The 19,902-nt window shown below is 33.8% G+C and overlaps 3 protein-coding genes across 3 annotated transcripts in view; 2 read left to right on the top strand and 1 right to left on the bottom strand.

Annotated features, from left to right (window-relative positions):
* On the top strand, positions 631-10,232 carry LOC104716071 (equilibrative nucleotide transporter 3-like). Its single transcript, XM_010433418.2, has 18 exons — positions 631-2,094; positions 2,539-2,579; positions 3,048-3,099; positions 3,181-4,163; positions 4,331-4,428; positions 4,520-5,636; positions 5,904-6,323; positions 6,413-6,485; positions 6,587-6,916; positions 6,998-7,104; positions 7,986-8,044; positions 8,132-8,236; positions 8,335-8,490; positions 8,593-8,736; positions 8,824-8,929; positions 9,019-9,191; positions 9,294-9,713; positions 9,868-10,232. Exons 11-18 carry the CDS (start codon positions 8,015-8,017, stop codon positions 9,979-9,981), a joined length of 1,248 nt encoding a protein of 415 aa, XP_010431720.1. The 5' UTR covers positions 631-2,094; positions 2,539-2,579; positions 3,048-3,099; positions 3,181-4,163; positions 4,331-4,428; positions 4,520-5,636; positions 5,904-6,323; positions 6,413-6,485; positions 6,587-6,916; positions 6,998-7,104; positions 7,986-8,014; the 3' UTR covers positions 9,982-10,232.
* Positions 11,826-14,888, bottom strand: LOC104716054 (equilibrative nucleotide transporter 3-like). Its single transcript, XM_010433403.2, has 8 exons — positions 14,641-14,888; positions 14,454-14,558; positions 14,191-14,346; positions 13,966-14,109; positions 13,762-13,867; positions 13,487-13,659; positions 12,619-13,035; positions 11,826-12,135 (listed from the first exon to the last, which is right to left on the bottom strand). Exons 1-8 carry the CDS (start codon positions 14,716-14,718, stop codon positions 12,022-12,024), a joined length of 1,293 nt encoding a protein of 430 aa, XP_010431705.1. The 5' UTR covers positions 14,719-14,888; the 3' UTR covers positions 11,826-12,021.
* The window catches only part of LOC104716043, a 6,442-nt gene continuing 4,255 nt past the window's right edge, over positions 17,716-19,902 (top strand). Inside the window, exons 1-2 of the mRNA XM_010433392.2 lie at positions 17,716-18,051; positions 19,060-19,887. Coding sequence (XP_010431694.1) covers positions 17,820-18,051; positions 19,060-19,887 — 1,060 coding nt within the window. The 5' untranslated portion in view covers positions 17,716-17,819. The remainder of the gene's footprint in view (positions 18,052-19,059; positions 19,888-19,902) is intronic.

Below are 19,902 nucleotides of genomic sequence, written 5' to 3'. Positions count from 1 at the left end.
CGCCTTATGCGGAGGTTATGAAGATGCGCTTTGCCACTTTCTTTCACCTGCCTCAAGAGTTTTCCATGTCATGCAGGTGAAAAATCGCTGCGTTGCTAATCAAAAACTAGATTCCTACGTTTTGTAGAAGTTAATTAACCCGTCCATTATTTTCTTGACAGTCTATGAACATAACATAGATGAGATAATCACAATTTTTTCCTTTTGTAACTTGTTCAAATGTTTCGATCAGAAAAGTTGACTTTGAGATGAATGATATCTTCCAGGTTGTTTTAGAGTTACTTACTCGCCTCGGTAGCCCTATACTAGCGGTTTTTCAGTGGCAAGAGTACTTCACAGTTATGGTGACACGACTACCTATAGATCTCAAGAACATGGTAAACACTCGTAAACTCGCAGACCGCTCTATTATTGCAAATCAAAAATTGGTTTTCTACAGTTTTGTAAGTCCATCCTTTATTATCTTGTCAGGCTTGTGAACTTATATTCAAGCTTGATCTTGATGATCCTTCTGCTGTAAGAAAGGTCGAACCTTTCCATGGAAGCTTCCCAAGATAAGGGCTAAGGGCATGTTTATCAGGGGGTTGTAAGGGAGGTTTATAGGTTTTAGGTGGGTTAAATTTAAATCAAAAGAAAAGGAAATTAAGAAGAGACTCTCTTATATTACAACCCCAAATCGTTCATAAGAGACTGCAACATGTCCAATTTTCGTTGGTCAACTGAAAAATAGAAAAGGGAAAAAAAAAATTGTTTCTCTCTTTCTCTCTTTTTCTCCCGATCAACTTCTCTCTTTCTCTCCCGTTCAAAGTTTCGATCCGAGAAAGGAAGATCTGCAGATCAAAGTCTCTCTTTCTCCTGATCAAAGTCTCGATTTGAATCAGTAGACATCTTCTCGGAGGCGAGTGTAGCGGTGGCGATTTGAATCGTCGTGGAGATTGTAGCGGTGGCGATTTGAAAGAGTAGGCGATTCCATCGAAAGAGAATGGATGAATTCGATTGAGAGGGTAAGTTTATCATGGGAATAAGTATTATTAGGGTGATTTGAGTTTGGTTGCTTGAAATTAGGGTTGTTTGATGTTTGATTTGAGTTTGTCTTTTTAAGCGATTGATAAGTGATGGTTTAAAGAGATTATGGTTCTTGAGAACCATGTGATCCGATTTGCTCTGTTTGTGTAATGTTTTATAGTGTGTTTGTGTAATGTTTTATAGTGTGTTTGTGTAACGATTTGTAAGTGATGGTTTAAAGAGATGTTTAGACATGATTGTTCTTGTCTTATTATGTGTTAAAGAGATTTTGGTTGTAGTATTATCTAGTCCTTGTGTTTTGTTGTCTTTGTTTGATATTCATTGTATTATCCACTCCTTGTGTCTTTGTCTTTGTTTTGATATATGTCTCTCTTTTGTATTGAGGTTAAATGGTGCTAGCATGATATTGATGGATTGATGAGAGTAGAATGGTTGGAGCAGATTTGGTTGATCTTGTATTCACTTTTGTATTGAGGTTAAATGGTGCTAGCATGATATTGATGGATTAATGGTGCTAGTTGGTTGTGAAGATGTTTAATGTGTGGTTGGAGCAGATTTCATTGATCTTGTATTCACTTTTCTAGCCTTACCACTTGGATCTGTCTGGGACATCTGTGGAGACAATAATATCACTCTTGGTTGTATTGGGAACGTGTTTAGAAGCTTCAAGGGTTTGAATGAAGAAAATGATGATTCCTCGTTGTCTGCCAAGTGTCTGCTTCCTTCGTATTATAGTTGCCCAAAAACAGTTGCTTGATGTTGTCACTTTGCAAAGAGAAATCTATTATTGTTACAGGTTCTGTCCCAGCCCGGGTGAACCCTTTGGCAGCAGTAGGTTAAGTTTCACTAGAGAGATGCCTGCTTGTCTTACTCTTCAAACCCAAAACATCCAAGGTTTTTAATATAAGAAGTTTTGGGTTTGTGAGGGGATACGCAAGGTATTTGGTAACTGATGATTTGGTCATTAAACTGAAGGACTCGGTTTCGAACATTAGTTTGCTGAAGTTGACCATGCATTTGGCGGAGGAAGATGTCAGAGAACAAATGATCACCATTGGGAAATCAGAGGTATGGTTATTGTCTTCTCTTTTGTGTGTTTTAAGTGTTTGGCCTCGAACACACAATCTAGGAATTAATCATTTTTCCTATTTATGAATTGCACTCCTATTTATTGTAATATGTATTAATGTTTTTATTATGTTTTGTATGTTTAAAAATTAACTAAATGCAATATTTTCTATTTTTATAAAATCTTAAATGTTTACACATTTATACCACTTCTATTCTATTTAAAATTTTTAAATTTCAAAAAAACAATATTTTCAAAAATAAGAGATCCAAAATTAGAACCTACCAATAAAAGAGAAAATTTTATTTAAGAGATCATGGGTTCTTATATTCCAAACAGTACACAATTAATTCATAAAAAATTTAAGAACTCCCCTTATATGAACCCCCCCAATAAACTTGCTCTAAGGGCTTTCAACTGAAATATCTGGTAAATCATATCAGGTGATGCAACATTAAATACTGAGACGCTCAAGCTTAGTGAGGTACACATAATTTTTCTTTCTTTATGTTATCAAGCTTTTCTATTAGAAATTTTAATGCTGAGACTGTTCAACACTTACTTAATTGCCCTGAACTCCCATTTTTCATTGGCAATAATACTTTGCAGTTTTGGAGACATGACTAGTCATCTAAAGACATCAATAGCATAGTAAAGCCTCGTATACTTATTTGCAATCCATCTTCTTTTCCTGCGTTCTCTGTTTTTGAGTATCAAGTTTTCGAAAGCTTTTCTTATAAAACCTTTTATCAGCTGAAATCTAACTATAGGGAATCTGGGACTCTTTATAAAACACTCCAGCATTACCTGCCAAACTCTTTAAAAATTCATTCTTTAGGTGATTACGTACTACTTCTTCCATTTGAGACCTACGATTCTGTGTGTCTGCTCTTTGAAATGCCTTTTTATCGGTCCACTTTTTGTGATAGGCTCATTTATCAATTATGATCAGGTGATAAGAGAGAGAGGTAGCTTTTGAATTCGTATGAATACTCTCAGACCAGGTTTGTGATTATCCTTTTGTCACCATGTGTCTCTTGCCTTGATCATATGCTTAAAAACAAAAACTAACATATTTTCCATAGACTTGTTCGACGACTTTTTTCAGGTTGATAGGTTTGAAACCCAGCAGGTTTGATAAATTTGAGCCTCCTCAAGCCAAGTTGTTAGTGTCTGGTATATAAGTTGTTTTTCATCACAATAACAACACTAGTGCTTCTAATTAGCATTTACCTTGAAAACATGTCTTGTAATAATTAAATCCATTGTGTCTTTGCTATCAATTCTTTATTTGATTATTCTCTGGTTGATTCAGTGAATTCAGAATTGATGTGTTTGCCTGCTTCGACAAGGTTAGGATTTGTAAACGCATTTTATATAGTAACCAATAATTTGATTCATAAATCTTGTTTATATACATTTGTGTATTCAATGCAACATTTTGAGGTGATTCTTCTCATTACTGATTTGGTCTACGTTTCCTGGAGAATTTACAAAAGTAGTATACTAAAGAAAAAGCCAGGGTCATTTAGTCATTCCTTTTGGTCGTGATACTGAAGTTCTATGGAATGATGCTAGGTAGAAGAAGCATAAACCTTTTCATATGCGTCATGTAACTTACTTACATCTCCTAGTGTATATCCTATCTTTGTTACTTGACTGTTATGAGCAATGTTATATGGAGCAGTGTTACCACCATCTTCTGAATTAATGATGTTCCGATGACATTTCACAAGCAGGAAGAATCTGTTTAGGGTGGTGCATGATATTGTTCCAATTTCCTATCAGTTGCTTTGTAGTGTTTCGCTTTTTTCTGTTGGTCTGGACGCTTTCTTGTTGACTCTGCTAAATGTAAAATTAATTGAGTTTTCCTCAGGTGAGAAGTACTTGATTACGTATTATTATTTTCGCTGGTCTGAACCAAGATATGATGAAGATGCAGGCCAAGTTGGACAAGATGAATATTAAAAAGGAAAAGACAGAGGATTATCTAAAGGAGGAGAAACTAGAGGCGCTTAAGGTGGAGCTGACCAATCTTAAAAAGATAAAGGAATTCCAATCTAACATGGTAAACTGGTTCAAGATTATTTTGAAATTAATCATGTGTTACGGAGCTTGTCAATGGTTGTCTCGTTTGAACAAATTACATGATGGAAGTTTCGGCTTAGATTTGAAACTAGTTTTCCTCATTTTCTTTATGTTTGTCCTTAATATACTGATAAAAATTTGGTAAAGTAATAGGAGATGGAGTTGGCCAAACTGGAAAGTGAGTTGAGAAGCCTGTTTAGGTGATATATGCATTACCAATGGAGAAGGATCTCGAGGTTGAAAAGGTAGCTCAATATAATCCAATCACTATGTTAAGATCTTAGGTTGTACCGTGAGCTCACAGGTTTGAGTTATGATCTATCATATTTCTTATAGCTAAAGAAAGAGGTAGTCAACGTAGCGCACCAACTAGAGAAGACTCATACTAAGATAGAGGATCCTCGAAGAATGGTTGGAGAAGAAAAATCAACCAGGAAAGAGACACTACCAACAAAAATCAGTAGATTTAAATATTTGTTATCATTCATTTGTTCGTTTTGCATAAAGTGTAGATATTCTTTTACTGTCAATTATTAATACGTCTTTTTCCAGGTTCTGATGGAACATTAATACCCTAAGCTGAGGGTTCGCAGTATAGGGGACTCTGAGAATACAACACCACTAAGTACTATATCAGCTCACTGCAGTATATCTTCTCTAATTCCTACATTAGAATATGAGATTATGCTGATGACTATGGTTTTATGTTATCCATTTTTTAAAAATCCAATTTTAGACTAATAAGATTTTGCTTTTATTTGTTTTACCATTTTAGGTGATAGATGGCGATTTTGTTTGTTTGAAATAATTGAAACTGAAAAGAGAAGTGTTGCACATTTGGATATGTGAAGAAAGCATTTGATCATATTATTAGAGAGATATGTAAGGATTAGAGTGAATAGAATCAAATGTTTTATATTGTCAATCCGTGTGTGGATTATTTATTTTTCTTTAAAGATACCAAGAAAGAGCTTATAACTGGAATATAACATAAGGTAACTCATGCTCTTAACTTTTCTTTACATTAATTTTTTTGTTGATTTTTTTCTGACACGAGATGAAGATGCATTGTTTAGTCTATCATGATTGAGTAAAACAATTTTCTTAATATGTTTTGTGAAAGTTGAATTCTATTAGTAGATAACCTTATCTTTGGTTTAAACTCCTAGTCGGATTGTCACTTTGTGCTATTGACTTTGTTTGTCTCTGTTTTATGCCCTTCTCAGTCTTGTGCAGGTTCATGGGGTCTCAGGTGTGCATGGATCACTTTTTGTGGACATTTCTCACGTCTCCAAATATTAACTACAAATACCTTTTCCATAGTTATTATTATCGTATGGGTGAATTACATATGTTTATCTCATGCAGCCATGAATACCAGCTGACTATGGGAGCGTTATGGAAGCAAAGCATCTTAGTTACACTGGAAAAAAGTTGGTGACATGTCTATAAGGTAAAAAAAAAAATATAAAGCCCGATACTCCGATAGCTTGCTTTTGATGTGATGGTGACTGGTGTTTGAGATTCTCTGCTAGGTAATGTCTTGAAGCATGGATCATAACGTGTCACAGAAGAGATTAAAGATTGTAAATATCAAATTTTGATATGACCACATAGGGCTCATAGTAGTAAATTATTGTTAGATGGATACAATCTTTTCTTTTTGTATCCCTGATGTTGGTTTCTTACTGATGGAGTTTATCTATTTCCCATGTGTCAGACATTATCTGGTCTTCAGTATAGTGATTCTTGATTGAAAGGATGGTGGACGTTTCAGTTATGATATATCTCCACTTCTTATAGGTTTAGAAAGAGTTAGTCCAACAAGTAGAGACACCATCAACATAATCACTTGAGTGAAAGGTCTGTAATATTCACTCGTTAGTTTTATAGAAAGCGTGGATATCCTTTCACTGCCAATTATTAATTTCGTCTTTTTTCCAAGCCCAAGCTGGAGGTTCCCCGGTACATGGGAGAAGACGAAACCAAGAAGTCTATATCAGCTCACTGCTGTAGTATATATCTCCAAGATCAACTGAGTACAATTATGAAGAGAAATGCCTCCCCTGCTTTCAAATTTCAGGATAGATTTTGCATCAAGTAGCATGTTTATGCGGGTCAGGACAGAGAGGGCGTTATGGTACACCGCTCTCCCTCTTTATATTTATTTGTCATTAAGAGTTTGTTATCTTGTGAAGAGATGTTCTATTTCTTCATTGGTTGTATCAGAGATACTTACTCTACGGGATGAAGGTCTGTTAATGCTTGAAAGTTCTCTGCTTTTGTTCTAGACTACAAAACAGTAAGATACATGTGTCACCCAGTAAGTTAGGTGGTTTTAGAGAATATCATCTTGATAGTAACAAACAATTCACCTCGGTTTTTTTTTTACTATCATTTCAGTTAGATGGTCAATGCCATGTGATATATGCTGAGGACAAAGCGGCAGGAACCTGTCTTCTTTTTGACATAAGAACTTGTTTACGACATACAACATCAGTGTTGATGTTGTCATGTTGATTCCTGATACGCCTTATGCGGATTTTGAAGTTATGAAGATGTGCGTGCCACTTGACTTGATCTTAATGATCCTTGTACTGTAAGAAAGTTCGAATCCTTCTATGAAAATTTCCAGCGTTATATGGTAAAGCTGATCAGAGATACAGATACGCAGCAACATGAAATGATACTCGCATGATTCTTCTCGGCTACGAACATAACATAGATGAGATAGTAATTGCAATTTTTTTCTTTCTAACTTGATCAAATATGTTGATTAAAAAAAATGACTTACAGATGACTCATATCTTCCAGGTTGCTAAAGAGTTACTCGCCTCGGTAGCCATAATCTCCCATTTTTCAGTAGCAAGAGTACTTCGCAGTTCTGGTGACACAACTACCTTATAGATCTTAAAAACATGGTAAAAAATTCATAATCCCTTTTCTTTTCCTGCGTTTTTTGTTTTGAGTTTCAAGTTTATTAAAGCGTTTCTTACAAAATAGTGGAATAAGAATTTATGGAATCAAATTTCTTCTAAAAAACTAATTTCTACATATAGATATATAATTGAAAAGGTCAAATGGTTTTTTTTTAAAAGAAGTTAGGTACAAAATGAATCATTAGTCACTATGTATTGTATTTAAAAAATATGAATAAACAGTACAAATTAGCTAAATCATGATACACTGAATAAACAGTACAATTTTGAAGTGTTTCAAAATTCATACATAACTTTAATACTTCATAACGAGAATTCGAATCATAATTTGTTTTACGGTTTTAATGGAGTTTCTGTTTTCTTTTTGAAAGAACTTTTTTTATAATTATTATAAACGGATTTTTGTGTGTCATGAATCAGCTTATAAATTGTTTAGTATGCAACTTTTTATGTAACTGTGTTCATGTATTGGACTTCCTGACAGACCCCAATTGTCATAATTTTATTTAGTTTAGTCATATTTGGTTTTATTTGGATTTTGACCATCAATGTCTAGAAAACAAAAATGTCCATTTAGACATATCCATTTGGAACTAGACAGCCCATTTGTATTAGGGTATGCCAACCTTTGGAGTCTTATTATTCTATCTCCTCAAATATGTCGTCAAATCTTAAAAATCTGTAATTATTTTACTCGCTCAATCATCTGCATGTTGTATGAATCTTGTTCTGCTCGTAATTAATTTAATAAACTCTCGTGTGCTAAAGTCCAAGTAAGTACCCATAGCTTTTGCTCCCGAAAAAAAAAAAAAAAATAGTATAAACATCGTAATGATCGATCCAATTCTTGAATTCTGAAACAGGGCTACTTTATTTTAAACTCTCCGTAACTATGGTGGATCAAACTCCTGAGAATCTTCAGGTAAGTATCCACAAAATCCAAAACACAGATCAAATCTTTCATCGTTTTATAAGTTTGTTTTATATATGAATTCACAAAAACAAACAGGGGAAGTATAAAGCAATGGTTGTTTGTTGTATTCTTGGAATCGGATCTCTCGTTTCTTGGAACAGTATGCTCACTATCGCTGATTACTACTACCAAGTTTTTCCGGTTCGTTTTTGGTTTTGTTTTGGTTAATTCTCAGATTCGAAATTGGTTTTTAAAATTTTAGTTATCAATTATAGTTGAAAAATGTATGTTTTCTGTAGGATTATCATCCTTCAAGGGTACTAACACTTGTTTACCAACCAATTGGGTTTGCAACAATCATGACTTTCACATACCACGAATCTAAAATCAGTACTCGAAAACGTATCATGACCGGTTACATCCTATTCACAATATCCACATTATTGCTCATAGTCGTAAGTTTTAATTCAAAAGTCTTATAGTAACATTAATCTTTCTTATGGAATTGAGTTTTTATTATGGACTCAAGAATCTATTTTTTGAAAAAACAAAAACAGTTGGATTTGACAACAAAAGGACGTGGTGGAGTCGGACCATATATATGTTTATGCGCAGTCGTTGCTTCTTTTGGCTTTGCTGATGCTACCGTTCACGGAGGAATGATCGGTGATTTATCATTGATGTGTCCTGAACTAGTTCAGGTTTATACATTTTAGCAGACTCTCAAAAATCCTTGTTTAGACTGACCGGAGTTTACATGATATACATCTTCATGCTTTTCTTTGTAGTCATTCATGGGGGGTATGGCTGTAGCTGGTGCCCTAACATCAGCGCTAAGGCTAATGGCTAAAGCAGCTTTCGATAAATCAAACGACGGTCTACGAAAAGGAGCGAGTGAGTTTAAAATTTTGAAAACTGATAGAAACTAACTCCAATCATCAAAGTGTTTAATTATAAGTTTGTTTGTTTTTTTCATTCTGAAGTGATATTCTTAGCAATCGCAACAGTCATAGTGTTACTCTGTGTGATGTTATACGCCTATGTGTTCCCAAAATTCCCCATTGTTAAGTATTACCGGAGAAAAGCTGCTTCTGAAGGTTCCAAAACTGTTTCTGCTGATCTTGCTGCTGCTGGTATCCAAAATCCATCAGATTTGGTAACTTCAGAGTTCAGAGCATCTATCTTTCCTTTTTTTCGTTTTTTTTTTTAATATTCTTCACTCCTAAACAGTCTCAATTGGCTTCTTGATTCCATGCAGACTGATGATGATGATTCCAAGAATCAAAGGCTAAGCAACAAAAAGCTGTTGATTCAAAACATAGATTATGCAGTGAGTCTGTTCCTCACCTACGTATGTACATTATCCATTTTTCCCGGGTTCTTATATGAGAACACTGGAAAACATGGGCTAGGAGATTGGTACGCGCTTGTCCTTGTAGCAATGTACAATTGTTGGGATCTGGTTGGGAGGTACACGCCGCTGGTGAAATGGCTCAAGATTGAGAATAGAAAAGCGATCAACTTCGCAGTTTTATCTCGTTATTTCCTAATTCCGGCGTTCTACTTCACCGCAAAATATGGTGATCAAGGATGGATGATTATGCTTGTTTCTGTTTTGGGATTGACAAATGGACATCTCACTGTTTGCATTATGACTATTGCTCCTAAAGGCTACAAGGTAATCTATATCAACCTTTTCCTAAGTAGAGATTTAAGATTTTGATTATTTAAACGCGAATATAAACAAATACAATCTTTGCGTTAAGGACAAGTAATCTAACATTTTCTAGTTTTGTAACAAAAACAAAATTTGGGTTTTGATTTTTTTGAAGGGTCCGGAGCAGAATGCGTTAGGGAACTTGCTGGCGATGTTTCTGTTAGGAGGGATATTCGCAGGAGTCGCTTTGGATTGGTTATGGATTATTGGTAAGAAGAATGCCTTTTGATTACAAGGTATAAAGCTGGAATTACTAATGAATAACAAACCTTAATCACGTATCTGCTTAATTAAGGATTTAGTTTTTAACTGATAATTAAACTACTTCTATAACATATAAGCTTGTAATAGTAGTTTTCTAGATTATATAACTAAGTAGAAGATGTATAAAAGGTTTAACTCATGAAAGAGATGATCATAGTAGATACCTTGTGACTTTGTAAGTGTTTCCTGAAAATAGAAAAACATAATTGAGCGCAACGCTGGTGTAAATTGCTTTAATCCAATCCATTCAATAATAGAATGAAAGAATGAAAAAACGAAATCACATCAACGCTGCACTCAATGATGTTCATTCAAACCCAGGAAAATAATATATGTCTTCTTGCTTTTCCGATCACCTTGGAATTGAACAGAAACATAATTTTTATAAGACATTACAATGCTCTGTGTTGGTTTAAAAGCAGTACAATGCTTGTTTGTACTACTGTGTACTATTTACAAACCGTACTACAATAGTACTCATATTTTGAGGTTCCAAATGTATTTTTGTTTATAAACTTATAAAGAATGAGTTTGCCAAAAAAAACAAAAAAAGACTTACAACAAATGAAACTTATAAGTATGTCTTTAGATTTTGTGTAAATAAAAAAACATTGTTACACGATTCTTAATTAGAATTTAGAATAATCCAAGTTTGTGTAATGTACTAATGATCGGTGTTCTTGTGTACTACAGCGAAACACCAACTTTGTGTGTACTACACGAGATCATCTCTACTTCGTCGACCTCGTAATATGTTTAGTCCCTTTTTTATGGCTTTTTAGGACACCAACCTTAAGTTGCTCTACCTACTTTAGTGAATTCGAAGCAAATCTCTAGGATCATAAATACAAATTCCCTCCCTTTTGTACTCTCCTCAAAAGGGAATGTTACACAACAACTAGAGCAGATTCGTAGAGAGATTGATGACCTTTGACAAATAATGGTGTTGTGTTCACTACTTTGTTTTACAAAAAGCTTAAATATTATTTCACTTTACAAATGTTTTTAAAATTATCCTGAAGGATCTTTATATAGCAAGTTTAGTTAAGTTTCCAGAAAACCTTAGAAATCAATCAAAACGAAAAAAATAACAGTTAATTAGGACAATGTTACCAGAACCAGAACAGTTGTTCACATATCACTCTCACTCAAATTAATGATTACGTACAGAATACAAAACGACTACTACACATTTATTTATTTTCATGTTAAGTCGAACAAAAAAAAAGGTCTTCTTCATACATTTTGCTTGATGTCTGTTACGACTTTAAATCAGGTTATAAATTCATAATTATGAGTCTATGACTAAACATGGGATTATTATAATGATGCCTTGTTCGTCAAAACACATCGAATGTGTACTATTCCCCGACTTTCAAAATTATGTGCTATATATCATTAACACACATTCCTGTGATTTTTACAAATATATATACTCATTCACCTAATTTAACCAATTTTTATGGTCATTTAGTGCAATTACTCTAAATAAAAACACAATCTCAAAGAAACAGTCACAAGTATAGTGCAAATCTTCAAGGTTTGACGTATTAGAATTTTAGAATAAGACTCGATCGTGTTAAATGCTAAAATGTTTAAATAAGACTCACAAGTATTATAAATTTTATAATAAGACTGAACCCTCTTGTTTAATAATTCATTCCAGTTCAATGATGTTTTTCATCATATCGTTTTTTACCTATGTATGAGTATTTTTCAAATTGAATATTAGGGTTTTAGTTTTCCAGGGTCTAGGATCCCAACATGTACTTTTGGTCCTTAATTTAGTTCGACCTCGTAGTACTGCTACCGAAACACAATAAAGTATACTCTTGCGGGTGAAGAAACAGACTTAAAACATGATCGACTTTAGACACTTACAAGTTACAGGATATAGATTGATTTTTGAGCGGAATGACAAAATAATAATAATAATAATCTCCAGTTACATGGAAATGCTCATAATTTCGTTTATTTTTATGTGATCAAGAATCTTGTTCATAACTCAAAAGACATTCTTCTTACCAATAAGCCATAACCAATCCAAGGCAACTCCGGCAAATACTCCTCCTAACAGAAACATTACCAGTAAATTCCCTAACGCATTCTGCTCCGGACCCTTCACAAAACACACACCACGACAAAATCAGAACAAATCTGTAGAGGTTGATTGTTTATAATTGTGTTCGTATTTAAAAACATTGTGCTAGCGTATATAGTTTTCAGAAAATACAACTTTTAATTTTGTCGCAAAGAACATAGAACTTTTGCATCTTTATTTGGTAACTGTGTTTATTTTTGAATAAAAACACACCATTCTAGGACCTTTAATTTTCTCAAAAAAAAATCGTTACTAAATAAGTAAATATAAATGCAAACGTAAAACGCAAGAAGGAGAAAAGAGGAACCTCATTTTCGAGTTTCATGGCTACGTTTATAGTTTGCAAAAGAACGTAATAGAATTGAATAATTAAATATTAATTTTTATAAAGGTTCAAAGTTCAAACACATAATAAGATTTCTTATAAACCAATGAAAGTGTCTCGTTTGCTTATACGAAAAATAAACATTCTCTATTTTAGGAAAGGTGAAGTTAGGTTACCTTGTAGCCTTTAGGAGCTACAGTGAGAATGCAGACACTGAGATGTCCATTAGTCAGTCCCAAAATAGAAATGAGCATAATCATCCATCCTTGATCACCATATTTTGCAGTGAAGTAGAACGTTGGAATGAGGAAAAAACGCAACAAAACGGCAATTGTGAGTCCTTTTCTATTCTCAATTTTGAGCCATTTTACCAGCGGTGTGTACCTTCCAACCATATCCCAACAATTGTACATCGCTATTAGAACAAGCGCGTACCATGTGCCTAGTCCGTGTTGTCCCGTGTTCTCATATAAAAACCCGGGAACAATGGATAATGTCAAAAGGTAGAGGAGGAATATATTCATTGCATAGTCTGTGTTTTGAAGCAACAACTCTTTGTTGCTTAGCCTTTGATTCTTGGAATCATCATTAGTCTGCATAGAGAACCAAGAAACAAAAAAAAAAACTTAAAAGTAAACGGAAAATGAGAAATAGAAGATTCTTGAAAATTATCTTGTGAGGAACTGTGAGCTTACAACTTATAAACCAATTGGTTTTGAAAAAGGTTCACTATAGTCGTACAATGTGGGATACTTTTACCTGCCCATGCACTTAAGATGATGGCTTTTTTGGTTCATTATCTTGCTTCAAATACTACTTTTTGGATCATTTATACTCGTTTTGAGTTTACTAGGCTCTGTTACTATGTCAAGATTAATTTCTACCACAAAATCATCATTAGTGAGTGGAAACACTAATATGCTCTATACTACCGTTGAATCATCTCCAAAATTGATATAGGATATTAGACCATATATATATGTTAAGGAAATATTTATTCTTGAGGATCTGATTATCGGAGGATTGTTAAAGACTTAAAGTTACCGATTCTGATTGGTTGAGGATACCAGCAGCAATAAGATCAGCAGAAACAGTCTTTGATCCTTCAGAAGCGGCTTTACTTCGGTAGTACTTAATAATGGGAAGTTTTGGGAACACATACGCGTATAAAATAACGCACATAAACTCTATGAATGTTGCGGTTGCTAAGAATATCACTGCATAAAGGAAAGAAGAAAAGAAAGAACTAAAGTTTTTAAGCACTTGAAGCTATAAAGTTTCAGATTTGAGATCTTCAAAATAAAAAAAAATTAACTCACTTGCTCCTTTTCGTAGACCGTCATGTGATTTCTCAAAAGCTGCTTTAGTGATTAGCCTAATTGCTGATGTTAGAGCACCAGATATAGCCAAACCGGCCATGTATGACTAGAAAGAAGCAAGAAGATATATAACCTAAGCCGGTTAAGTCAAACCAGACAACGTAAACCTTACGATATCTCTAATTTTGTAAAAAGGTATAAAACCTGGATGAGTTCAGGGCACATGAATGATAAGTCTCCCATCATTCCTCCGCGCACAGTAGCGTCCGCTAGTCCAAACGAAGCAACAATTGCGCATAAACCAATGTAAGGTAACATCCCACCGTGTCCTTTTGTTGCCAAATCCAACTGTTACAAATTTTAGAGACAATATCCCATAATCAGAATCCGGTTTTTTAAAATTTTTTATAAAAGTAGACCTGAACTTACAACAATGAGCAAGAATGTAGATATTGTGGATAGCATGTAACCGATCATGTTACGCTTTCGGGTATTGATTTTTGATTCGCGGTATGCGAAAATCATGATTGTTCCAAGTGCAAAAGGTTGATATACTACTGTGAGTACCCTTGAAGGATGGTAATCCTATGGAACCAAGAAACATATAATTCAACTTTTTAGTTTGATATAACCAAGACATCAAGTTTCAAAAACCAATTTTGAATCTGAAATCAACCAAAACGAAACAGAACCGGAAAAACGTAGTAGTAATAATCTCCAATTGTGAGCATACTGTTCCAAGAAATGATAGTTCCGACTCCAAGAATATAGCAAACAGCCATTGCTTGATACTTTCCCTATGGGATACATAAACAAGGATCTGAGGAAAGAAATTGTTATAAGAGTTTAGATCTGAGTTCTGGTTTAGTGGAAACTAACCTGAAGCTTTTCAGGAGCTTGATTTTCACAAATATTCACCATTGTTATACTCTTCTCAAATAGTTGCAGATAACGCATATTAATGTTATATACTAGTGAATGTATTTAACACAATACGACGTTTGATCAAGATAGTATGCACGAACGTACTTACCTGAAACTTAGCACAAGAGACTTCGGAGAGTCAATGTGTTTGTTTATTTATTGAATTTGTGCGCATAGGTTTGAAGTTTGACAAAGGATAAGACTCAGAGAAGTGAGAAGTGTTAGAATGTTATAATAAGACCAAGAATAATTAGAATTCTATACAAGACTCAGAAGTGTTAGAACGTCACATCGTTAATATTGAGCTGTTTATTGTACTTATATTATTCATTTTGGAGGAAAAGGGAAAAGAACGAAAGCTTGTAAGTTTCCATGTTTTCCGTTGGCTAGATTAGAAGAAGACAATGGTTGATGTAGGTAGGTGTTATAACGGATATGTGAGAAAACATTGTAGAAAACGCAAATAACACCACAAATTAGTGTAGTTCATTAATGAAAGTGAGTTTACGTACACGGGTGGTGAAGACATAATTATTAACTAATGGGGACAAAGTGTTCATAATAAAATGTGGGAAAGTAGTTAAAGTGTAATTCAATCCTAAACCCTATTTGATCTACGAGCTTTTCGGTTAATAGAGAACCTCAGAGACGAATCACTCCCTCTAAAATTTTGCGAGTGTAAGTTTAAGTTAATAACATCGTCTGATCGTCCCATACAAGATTATTCCCATACGGTCCGGTCAGGTGGGGACGTCTACTACACTTCCTCATCGGATCCTCAAGTTCTTATGTACTTTTTTCCTTAAAAAAATGCTAAGAATCTAAAATAAGATGTGTCATAATTTGCTTATATGTATATTTATATATATATTAGCTTACGTTAAAGGAAAAAAAGATAATATATTGTAAATATTTTCTTGTCATATCCCCCAAATAAACAAAACCTTACTAACGGCGACGCCATGAAAAAAAATCATTTTCCTTGGTCAATTTTTTCTTTTCGTTATCAATTTATTATATAGTCGACCTAAAACGTCATCCAGATATAAATCGCAACTAAACAACCTACAGAGACATTAATTTTAATTAACTTTAAAGGAAATAATGATTAGTAGTAATCGCCTGTCGTAATAACCAACTCAGCTCAATGTCATTATTTTTTTCTTCCGTCGCTAAGAGTAATTGAATAGAATAAAGTAAGGAATTTTGTTTTCATTCTTTGTTTATTTTTTTTTGGTGCCGACGTCAAGAACCTTGTTGAAGATTAAATATATATATATGTTACGTACGAATTTTGAGTATATAAATGTTATCTTAAATCGTTAAACCACAATATATATATTTATTATTTTGTGGAGTCAAATGAATATTGTGAATGATCAGGAGCATCTAACTTCTGGCTGATAACTATCTGACGGCTGCGATGCGTCTGTCATATGATATGGAATCACGACCTGTAGTTCTCATAGACTACTATTATTTTAGCCATTTTCTATTTATAGATTAATGCTCGTAAAAAAAAAATTGTTGTATGAATTAGTTATGTTGGACACAAGATTTTTGATTATAGTTTTTATTGTAGTTGAGGAGGAAAAAAGAGAGAAGATAAATTTTATAAAGTTAGCGTATAAAAAATGAATACTAAAACTATTGGGTTAAATACTAGATAATTGTAAATTATATGTAAAAAATTGTTATCAAAGTATCGTTGTTAATGTATATATTATGCGGTAACTGGAACAATAAATATATATTATAATCTAATTAAAATAACAATATATTTCAAATAATGAAAAGAGCTTCAATTATTTTAAAATATAATTTTTGTATATTGTAGAAAGAATTTGTTTATTAAAAATATATCGTACATGTAAATTCATCTATAATAAATCTAAAATCTCTGATGAAAAATGTGTTAAATAATAATTATTTATAAGAGTTTTTCATTGTTAATTAAATATTATTTAAATAGCTAAACAATATGATTAGATCAAATATTCTAAATGATGTTATAATATGTTCAGATTATCAAAAAAATATGAGGACTGTAAAAAAAAAAATACATCCATTAGAATCACCATTAATGGACAGGTAGAATATGTTACTCCTTCTGTTTTAAATTACTTGTCGCTTAAGATTTTTCACATAAGTGAAAAAAAAAACAACTAAATTTTCTATTTTACCTTTTTTAATATACTTTAATTTTTTTGGTAAATACACTAAAACAGTAGAAATAAACTTGATATTTTTACCAAACATATGTATTAGAAATAAATAAAAAAGACAACTATTATAAAACAAAATTTTTAGTCTAGAACGACAGGTTAAAAAGATGAAAAATAGTATTTAAAAGTTAAAACCACCCGGAATCAAAGGTAAATGAAGTGACATTAGTGCAGTGGGAGAAAGTAAGTCCATTTGTAGAAGGCACCATCACACCCGAGATCGAATCTCGGCTCCTACTACTCTGTAGTAGGAATTTGGCTAATGGACCGGCGCTAGTTGTGGTCGAATGATAGAAAAAAAAAAGAAAAAAACCACCTAAACCAAATACAAGTATACAGCCCTTATAAATATACTTTACCTACTCTAATTTTTGCTTTTAAAATTTCCACTACAGTATCATTAGAATAATTCAATACGTTGTAATTTTTGCCAAATTAAACTTTTGATTATAACATTGATTGTCGAAATCACTTCGGTATTGTATACTAACGTATGCATTATACGATGCTCTCACGATTACAAATCTCCAATATTAATTGAGATCGATTTTAGTTTGACATTTATATACAGTCTCTCAATTGGTAAAATCTTGCCTAGAGATCCTCTCATTCCAATAAATGAAATTAAATTATGTACATAATAGTATATCTCTATCTGATTTGGTTAATAAATACTATATCAATTCGGTTTAAAACTTCCGGTTAAGTAGCCTACTACGTTGTAATGATGCGGGGTACATGACGGTCCCGTATCTCTAACATATGCTCTTCCCGAACATTCACCTTTAATAATTATATGGTCGTTCGTTGTATCATATGTAATCGAATCAAAAAAAAAAACATAAATCCCCAAATTACCAAAATCCTCGGCGACGACAAAGAGGAGAGAGAGAGAGAGAAAAAAAAACAATGGCTTCTTCGATCCTTCCGCCGGAGCTGGACAACGACTCACTTGCATCATCGCCGAGATCGGAGTACGATAGTCAGCCACGTGTACGGTTCATGTGCACTTTCGGAGGAAGGATCTTGCCTCGTCCACCTGATAACCAGCTCTGTTACGTCGGCGGTGATAATCGTATGGTCGCTGTTCATCGTCACACTACTTTCGCCTCTCTCCTCAGTAAACTTGCTAAACTCTCCGGTAAGCTCTTTTTTTCCCCTTAATCTCATCTCATTCATTCTCCTCGTTGTAATCGTATGGTCGCCGTTCATCTGATTCATGTCATGATCTTTGTTTTTTTAATTTGTATGAGTTGATAATTTTAAGTTTTCGATCCTGAAAAATTATTTAGTACTAGTAGTAACGTTTTGATGCAGCATAGATCACAATTAGTTTGTTAGACTTAGGCCAACTATGAAAAGTTTAGATTATGATGAATGAATTATTGGTTTTTTTTGCAGCTTTTTTTGAAATTAATATTTATAAAAATTTGGCAGATGGTTATTGGCCACAAAAGTCTGGCATATTGCTGGAAAGTATTAAATTTTAATTAATGTGTTTTTTTTTGTTCGATCGTTTCATTTTGCACGATCCTAAAAGATTATCTTCGACTGGGAATATTTTGATTTCAATGATTACTACGTTTTTAAAATAGAAAAAGATTTGGGTTTTTTAGAACAAGTTTTATACCGATCACTATCAGAACTATTGGATATAAATCTTTTTGTCAACTATGTAAATAAATGAATTATTTGTTTATTTTAAACATTTTTGCAGCTTTTTTTTAGAACCAAAAAATTAATTTGAGTAAAACATATTATTGTTGGAAATTGGGCAGATATTTTTATTGGGCGCAACATTTTGGAACTTTGCGGAAAAGTATTTAATTTTTTACTTCAAAATAAATTGATTTTAGAAAAATAATAATACTCCCTCTGATGTTCTAGAATTTTTTCTTGTATCACAAAGGATGATTTTCTGTATACTTTTATCAATTAATACTAAGAAATTACAAATTTCAAAAATCATTAAATGAGAATTTAAAAATTTGATGAAATACTATTAGTTAATAATTATAAAAATATGTTATTATAAATGAAAAATACATTTATTGCTAAACATTAAATGTTTTTCTTAATTCATGTAAAAATTCTAGAACATCAAGTATTATGATACGGGAGTAATAATGATGGGAATATATTGGATAAGGTAAAAGCAACATAAGCGTGAAGTACCAGCTACCAAACGAAGATCTTGACGCGTTGATCTCCGTATCAACGGACGAAGATGTAGATAACATGATGGACGAGTACGACCGCGTCGCACTCAATCAAAACCCACGCGCCTCTCGTCTTCGTCTCTTCCTCTTCACCAATAACGTCGCCGGTGAAGAAGATAACGATAGTCGAGCTAGCAGTATTAGCTCACTCCTCGACAGCTCTGTTAACCGGGAGCAATGGTTTCTCGACGCTCTCAATCTCGGCTCCTCCGCCGCCGCTACCGCCGGTTCTAACGGCGGTTCCGGTAGAGTGTTCGAGCGGGTGAGATCTGAAGTCTCGTCGATCGTTTCGGAGGTTCCTGATTACCTCTTCGGATTGGATAATTTCGATGAAACTGCTCCGCCGCATGAGCTTCGTGATCGTGATCCTAGAGCTAAGATCCGGCGAGAGGTTTCGACGCTTTCTGATCCTGGTTCGCCTCGCCGTGATGTTCCTTCGCCGTATGGCTCGACGTCTTCGGCTCCTGTGATGCGATCATCAACACCGGAACTTCCACCGCCGGGTTTAACTAAACCGGAAAGTCCTGAACAGGTTTCGACTCCGAAATCTGATCCTCAACCGGAGCAAGTAATTCAACAGACTAGTCTCCCGGTTAACTCTCAGTGGCAATACGCCCCTGGTCCACAGGTTCATTACCAGGGTCATCCAGTTCACCAAACACCGGTTTATTACGTTCCTAATTCGGTTCAACCAGGAAATCATATGGTTCAACCAGGAAATCATATGGTTCAACCGGGTAATCATATGGTACAACAAGGCAATCATATGGTTC

Source organism: Camelina sativa, chromosome 2 (assembly GCF_000633955.1).
Source record: "Camelina sativa cultivar DH55 chromosome 2, Cs, whole genome shotgun sequence".
In the NCBI taxonomy this organism is placed as follows: Eukaryota; Viridiplantae; Streptophyta; class Magnoliopsida; order Brassicales; family Brassicaceae; genus Camelina; species Camelina sativa.
The sequence above is the reverse complement of the archived record's forward strand: the minus strand, read 5'-3'. Positions and strand labels throughout refer to the sequence as shown.